The following is a 7,782-nucleotide window of genomic DNA, read 5'->3' as shown; positions in this document are numbered from 1 at the left end:
CCTGCCCGGGTGGGCATGTGTGGCTGGTCATTGTTTGTGTAAATAAGGATGGCCCCCTCATCTTCCTGCTCCTGCCCTTGCCTTCTAAGTCCATGGCCTCCATCCTGGTCCACTGCTCACTTGGGTACATGCTAAGATGGTACAGGCTTGGAAAGGGGAGAGAAAAGCCCACTCCAGGAGCTGAGCAGACAGAATACGTTCTTGCTGGACAGCTTCGAGAGAATCATCCCTTCTACCACTGTAGTCAGGAAACCTCAGGAGTAATTGAGGTCTTCTCAGATCTGAGCATCTCCATGAGCATGTGTCGCCGCTCTCTCCCAACAGGCCCGTGGTCCTCAGGCGGATGACATGTCTCCCCCCATTGTCATCAAGATGATCAAAGCTCTGCCATCTTTAAATTGGATCCAGCGGGTTGGGATTTGGGGGTTGTATTTCAGCGGAGGTCCCGTAGCTTATCGATAAAGGCTCCCCTGCTTCTGAGTGAGCCTTGGAGCTCAGTTTGCAGATGATATCGCCTCTTCTCAGGGCATTTATTATGCTGTGTGCGCCACCTGGAGGCCACTGTCTTAAATGCAGCCTCAGACCCAGCCCCAACCTGTCCTCTCATTCTTTTCCTCCCTCATTTTTTCACGTCAAGGAAGAGACTTCAAAGAATCTGCCTATGCCGAGTAGACTCCATTCTGCTTCTACCTCCTCGGAGTTGGCTTTCTGTGACCCCAAACCCTTCTGACACGGAGTCCTCCGCCTGAGGGAGACTCCCCAACCAGGAAGTTGTTTTAACTCTTCCCAGCCCCTCCCGGTCAAAGGGAAAGAATTTCTCAGACTCATGAAAGACAAGCCTTCAAAAAGACAATGTGGGGCTTCCTGCTTACATCCCAAACCTACAGGAGCTCTGGGCCATGAGATAGCTGAGGCTGGTTCTCTGTGTGGGCCCAGTGGCTGGGATTGAAGATCCAGTCCACCTCACCCACCTTCTGAGGTCACATCTGTACCACACACCACCGTGGGTGCCCCAGATGTGAACACCACCTTAAGGGAACTGGTATCAAATTTTCTATTGGGGTTGTTGCTGTTTGTTTAGTTTTATTGTGGTAAAATATATATATATAACAAAATTTGCCACTTTATCCAATGCCCAAAGCTGTGTAACCAGCACCACTATCCATTTCCAGAGCTTTTTTTGTAATTCTCAACAAAAAACTCCATGCCTGTTACAGAGTAACACCCCATCTCTCCCTCCCCCAGCCCTGGTAACTTCTATTCTATTTTCTGTCTCTCTGAACTTGAGTATTCTAGATGGTGGAATCACCCAGTTTTTGCCCTTTTGTGTCTGACTTAGCCCAATATTTTTACTTGTGGCGGATTTACGTAGGATTTAGAGACCCGGATTCCTTTTCTGTTTACTCTGGAGTGCAGCTGGGAAAGAAGTCGGCAACATGAACCTAAACCTTGCCCTTGAGCCACTGCCAGCCCTGGCTGTGCTCTTGGGCTGTGCTAGACAGGGCTGGGCTGGGCTGGGCTGGGCTAGGCTGGGCTGGGCTGGACCGAGCCTCTGAACACTGCTGTGGTGTTGAGGAGAGAAGCCGCTGCTCAGAGCTCTCCAAACAAACAAGGGTGGGCCCACTGTTTTGGGGGCCCAGGCGAATCAAGTGCTTAGTGGGGATTTCCTTGCCCAGAGATCCTGAAAAGGCTGTCGCTGTGAAATTGGATGATTCAGGGATCTTGCCCCTGCAGAGTCTCTGGGTAACTAGAGAATCTGACCCGGGAGACTCTGAGCATTTGGATGTGTTGGTGGGATGGTTACTTGTGTCTGGGGACAAGCTGAGGATTTGAAGGGGTGGTACCCCTCTCTGCACCCCTCTCTTTGCCCATCCTACGGAGAGCTGGGTGGGGTGTGCACTTCACGGTCAGTGTTTTCGCGACCTAACAAAAGGGAACGTCTTGTAGAAACAGCTATTGCTATATGTGTAGTTTCAGTTATTTTCATATTATGAAACTGCAATTCGGAAAATGCCGCTTCCAGGGGAGAATGGGGATTGGAGCACTGGAGTGAGCCAGGCTAATAGTAACAACTAACATTGATGAGCATTTAATGGTGTAGAAAGCACTCCTCATAGACACGATCTCATTTCTCATCCCAGAGAACACCAAGAAGAAGGAAGGGAGTTAGTAAGTGGCATCACATAGTTTCCAAAAAGCGATGATCATCTCAGAGCTGTAAATGCACTTCAAACCTGAGATACCTCCTTGGCTGGTATCTCAGTAGGAGAAATTTTTTTTGGTTGTTTTTTTATAAAAGCATATTTGACTGGGAATTACTAGTCTAGCAGATGTAATAGGTGCAGGACCTGGGCTCCTTACACTGACCTCTAGGCCGAGGACTTTTAGTGAATAAGTGGGAAATATTGAGTTAAATAATGTTCACATTTTTTTTTTTTGCAGGATTTCTTAGATCCTTTCTGTGGTGTCCATTATGTTATACACACCGTGACTTCCCACAGGGAGGCTAGAGCAGATAACGCTTCTCACTCACAGTTGAGTGGGGATCGTGGCCCTGGGCCCAAGGAGAGAGCAGAACCACCAACCAGTAGGAACAGGGAGGTGCAGGAAGTTGGAAATCAAGGCAGAATGGTCTGAAGCCTGGAGCAGAATAATAGCAGGAGGGTCCTGGAGTGAAAATAGAACGTGTCTGGAGGCAAATGGTCCAGCGGCAGAGCTTCCCGTGCCGTCTGGGTCTTTTCCAACTACCAGGTTGACAGCACTGGGATGGGGAAAACCTGCACACCCTCAGGTTCACGGGCGAGTCCCTCACACTGGCCACACGCCTTCCCATGGGAAGGCAGGCACTGCATGTCCTCTAGCCCTATGGGTATCTCATTACGAGGAGCCATCAACACAGGCCAGGAGGCCCCTCAGTCACGTTTTTTTGTATGACATGTTTATTTGAATGGGGCTTATCTTACGCAAACACTAGAGGCCCAGTGCACAACATTCGTGCATTCATGGTGGAGTGGGGGGCCTCAGCCTGGCCTGTACTCTTTAGCAGTCTGGGAGCTCTCAAGGCATGTCTGCCTGACGGCTTAGGCCCACCATCCTTAGCTCTGAAGCAGAGGCGGGAGAAGCTCCCGTCACCACTGCTGCATTTGCCAGCCGTGAGCCTGGCTTCTGGTTGAGCAGGGCTCCCCCTGCATTGAACATCTGCACCCTGGTGGTCAGTGTGCATCATACTGACCGGTCCTTCTGCTGTTTGGTTGATTTGCATATTAGCCTTTTATTATATAGAATAAAGGTTGTCCAATGTTGCTTTTGTAGCCTCTTACATTAGATTCATTGTACCAGCTGCCACTCTGGAAAGCTTTTTGTGTGCCAACCGCTGTCCTGAGCAGCCTAGAGCAATGTTTTTCATCTGACTCACACACACAAAAGAAAACCTTTGCGAAAGATTTGATTATTTTCTTCATTTTACAGGCGAGGAAACCATGTCTTAGCAATGTTAGGTGTCTTGTTGATTCTACAGTTAGTAAGGTGATAGAGCCCAGACCCCAGATGTTAACCTAAGTAATATAGAGGTTCCAGGTTAATCCATGAGGATTTACTGCCTCATCATATTTGGAAAAGATTGTTAGTTGCCTCACCTTCCCATTCATTCTCTCTAGCTACTTTCCCAGAAGAATCTTTGATTTTAGGAAGATCTTCCAGAATCCCTTTCAGCCTGGCACATTCAATGAGACATAAGCAGACATTGTTGGCTCTAGTTACTGGGAACTCTACTTAAAAGTCTACTCTGCTGCAGGGCAAACCTTGTTGACCTTCTCCTGCTTCCTCCTGGCTAAAACTTAGAGGTGATGGCTAGAGCTTCAGCAGCCATTTTGGAACATGAAGTCCTTGGGAATGGACATCACTTATTAAAAGGAGGTCAAGGCAGGGAGATAGAAGTTTGCACCAATCATAGAACCAACATACCCACAATTGACTGCATAAACAAATTAGCCTTTATTGTATTCAAAACACTTTCATTTGGGTTTTCCATTCTATGAAGATGAAGCTAAGCCTAACAGATCTCCAAGCCATATCTCAAATTGTGTTTCCTGGTCTTAATTTCCACTGGCCTGTCCCATCACTGAATAATTTCCTCCGTCAAGCCCTGTTTCCCTCTCACACCCCATTCCCCTGGGAACCATGTTCCCTCCCTGTCTGACTCAAGTCCTCGGTCCCAGTGACCTCGTCCACACCCACCCAGCCTCTCCCATCCTAAATCCAGCAATTAATACCAACGCCACACATCTGGGCCCTGTGTTCTTGTCAGCACCATTCACAATAGTGTTAGGATGTTTTATACTAACGACTGCTTGGGGAGAAGCATGGTTTCATGTAACAGCACTGCCCTGGTAGGAAAATAGAGGTGACTCTGCCCTTTGCAAGCTGCAGGGCTGTAAGGGGAGAAACTCCACAGGAGCCTGAGACCCCCTGACTTGGCCAGTAATGACTTTTTCATTTTATAGGAAGCAGATGAGATTTTAATGGACTGTGACTGCTGTCTATTTTCTTTAAGCAACATACACTGAGGCCCAGGTGCCCCTTGCAGGAGCTATGATGCATAGTCAGAAAGAGGAAGGTAAAGTTTGCATTCCTACTTGAATGTTTTCTTTCAGAAACCCTGATTTTTTGTGTGTTTTTTCTCACCTGAGGATAATTGTTTCATTGATTTTGAGAGAGAGAGAGAGAGAGAGAGAGAGAGAGAGAGAGAGAGAGAGAGAGAGAGAAATATGAGAGACATATTAGTTGCCTCCTGCATGAGACAGAACCTGCAACTCAGGAACGTGCCCTTGCCTAGAATCAAACCTGAGACCCTTCTGTACCAGGGCCAATGCTCTAACCACTTAGCAAAATGGGCCAGGGCACTTCTTTGCTTTTTATTTCCCCCAATTAATAAGAGGAACCCCAGGCCCTTCTGTGTTGGATAGCACACAATGCCTTTTTTTTTTTTTTTTTTTTTTTTTTTTTTTTTTTTTGTCCTGAAAAAAACAAAACCAAAAAAAAAGAAAAGGTTCATTTCTTGATACAATAAAAATTAGGGTACTCTTACCAGAGCTGAGGGGAGAGTCTGTACTGGACAGTGGGGGACTCCTCAGATGGCTGACAAAATTCTACCTTCCCACAAAGATACTGTTTATATGAGTTTTTACTGCAGTTTCATGGTCCTGTATGTTTGTTTTATGCTATTTTTTGTGCTTGTGTTTTATTTAACCTAAGACATTAAAAGGGATGTGGGGAGAGAGCACATCTTCCCACTGACACTGTCTCCTAGTCATGTTCACCTGTGGACAGCTGTGGGATGCCCCCCACTGCCCCGCCCACTGCCAAGGAAGCAACGCTGGCTCTGGGAAATGGAAGAACCCCATCTCTGCAGAGAAAGGTGTGACGATAATAATCCATTTTCTGAGCACCTACTCCAGCTACAGTTGAAGGATTGTTTTATATATATATATATATTTTTTTTTTTCTCTTCTAATCCTTACAAAGATCCCATAAGACAGATAGTCTCATCTATACATTATCCCCGTGAATAGATGAGAAAACTGAGACACAAAGAGTGGAGTAACTTGTAGTTAGATGCCCGGGTAGACTTCATATGCAGGCAGTCTGGATTTTGCTTACCACCCATTTGACTGGGAAGAAAAAAAAACCCATTGTGGCTACTCGCTGTCCCTGGGTGTCTCGCCTTCCCATTGCATTGAAATAAGAATAAAACATGGTTTGCCAACGAGGGAAGATGATCCTAATTTTGTGAGGCCCCTAGAGCAGTTGTTTGAGCCATTTTGGTTGTGCCAACAGCTCCTGGTCTTATATTCGAGGGTGACACGCCTAGTGACTGCCTGTCCTGAGAGGTTTCCTTGGACACAGGACTTTCGGTGCTAAAACTGGGCACGTTCCAGGCAAACTGGGAGGGTTGGTCACCCTAACTGGTCAGGAACAACTCCCCCAGAACAAAACCCGGGTGACAGCTGGTTCGTGAGCCACAAGCCCCCTCAGAGCTCATACCAAGAAACGGTGAGATCTGGGTGCTCCCAGCCTGGTCAGGCAGGGGCTGCCTGGGATCGAGTTAACTTCCTGATGCAAAAACCAGATTGATCCTGACATCTAAGGGGAAAATGATGGTGGCTAGGAGTGGTTTGAATGAGAACTAAATCTCCACTTCTTTATATTGGGCCATAAATCCCTCTTGGACTCCCCATCAGTCTAGGCCACATTTCATTCCACCGGGCACTCGGAGACAGCACTGTGGGCCTGGCAGACAAGGATTTGTGCTCACTGCTACTGTCCGTTGTGGTGGAGCAGGGCTCAGGGCATCCACAAATGCCATGGGCTCCTTGGCAGCTGACTTGCAGTTGTTAATAGTGTTTGGCTCTTTGTCGGGAGGGATCGGATCCAGCAGAGGCCGTGCGCCTGGCCACCAGCATTCTTTTTTTCTGGTCGTGTGCTGAACAGGAGAGGCAGACATGGGATTGTGGTGCAGGAGGTGGAAGGGAGATGTATAGCCAGAGGCCAGTGGGGAGGGGGCAGGTGCTACAGTGGGTAATGGGGGCAGGCAGGGAAGCAAGGACATAAAAAATGACCACCGTGTGACTCACCTTCCTTTATGTTTCTCATTATATGTGCTTCAATATTCATTCAGCTAATACTCACTAAGCACCTGTGGGGTTTGTGTTCAAGCATGGAGGGTCAGCAGTGAGTACCAGAGATGGAGTCTGTGGAGTAGCATCGGGTGGGGGTGGGGAACGAAGCTTGGAGAAGCCTACATTCGAATGCCCAGGCCTCACAGCCTTGCTGCCTTTGGTGCCTGTTCACTGCAGACTTTATACCTAGAATGTCAGCATGTTCTCTGAAGGATTTGTAAAAACTATATTTTTGAAGCACATTCTTGGGAATGGGGACTGGTAGAGCTGCTCCCCCCACCACCTGTACTTCTTCCTCAAAGAACATCTCTAAGCCAGTCCTCCGACCACCAAGAGCAGCTGTACAGGTGCTCATAGTGCACCAGCTAATTTCCCCCCGGACCTGCCCACCATTTGGTGATACTCCTGCCCACCAGTAGCTACCTGAAAACAATCCTTTCCTCACACTTTGCCAGGGATGAGGCCTTTGAACTTGTTCATAAAAGAGAGCTTACCCTTCTTGACTTCTCCCGAAATCTTGACATGATGCTTTGTTCCTTCTAAAATGCAAATTGATCTTATTATTCTATTCAGACCCGTTTGAGTAGTGGCTTTCAAAGTTTAGTGAAATATATCTTACATTGTGACCCAGCACACAGACACACATCTATATATATATACTAGTAAATATCAGTAAAACTACCTCCTTGACTATTTACACACATTCTCTTTTCTATTGAGGAACATACAGTGGCTGAGAGTATGACAATGTAGCCAGATGCTGAGTTTCAATCTCAGTTCCCCACCTGCTAGCTGTGTAGCTGTATTAGTTTGCTCTGGCTGCTATAACAAAGCACCACAAACTGGGTGGCTTAAAACAACAGCAATTTATTCTGTTACAGTTCTGGAGGCTAGACACCCAAAATCAAGGTGTTGGTACAGTTGGTTCCTCTGAGGGTTGTGTGGATGTGTCTGCTCCATGCCCCTCCGCTAGCTTCTGGTGACAGCCAGCAGCCCTTGGTGTTCCTTAGCTTTTGGGTGCATCGCTCTGATCCCTGTCTCCACCTCGTGGTGTTTCCTCTGTGCTCTGTGTTCCTGTCTTCAGGTGGCCATCTTTTCATAGCAT

General features: G+C 47.4%; 1 protein-coding gene across 1 annotated transcript in view; it reads left to right on the top strand.

Moving 5' to 3' along the window:
* The first annotated feature begins 4,290 nt into the window (after positions 1–4,290).
* The window catches only part of DAPL1 (death associated protein like 1), a 60,014-nt gene continuing 56,522 nt past the window's right edge, over positions 4,291–7,782 (top strand). The window contains exons 1-2 of the mRNA XM_036422014.2: positions 4,291–4,388; positions 4,503–4,615. Coding sequence (XP_036277907.1) covers positions 4,591–4,615 — 25 coding nt within the window. The 5' untranslated portion in view covers positions 4,291–4,388; positions 4,503–4,590. The remainder of the gene's footprint in view (positions 4,389–4,502; positions 4,616–7,782) is intronic.

The sequence above is a fragment of the Pipistrellus kuhlii genome, unplaced genomic scaffold (assembly GCF_014108245.1).
Source record: "Pipistrellus kuhlii isolate mPipKuh1 unplaced genomic scaffold, mPipKuh1.p scaffold_m20_p_7, whole genome shotgun sequence".
In the NCBI taxonomy this organism is placed as follows: domain Eukaryota; kingdom Metazoa; phylum Chordata; class Mammalia; order Chiroptera; family Vespertilionidae; genus Pipistrellus; species Pipistrellus kuhlii.
Note: the sequence above shows the minus strand (reverse complement) of the source record. Positions and strands in the feature narration are given on the sequence as shown.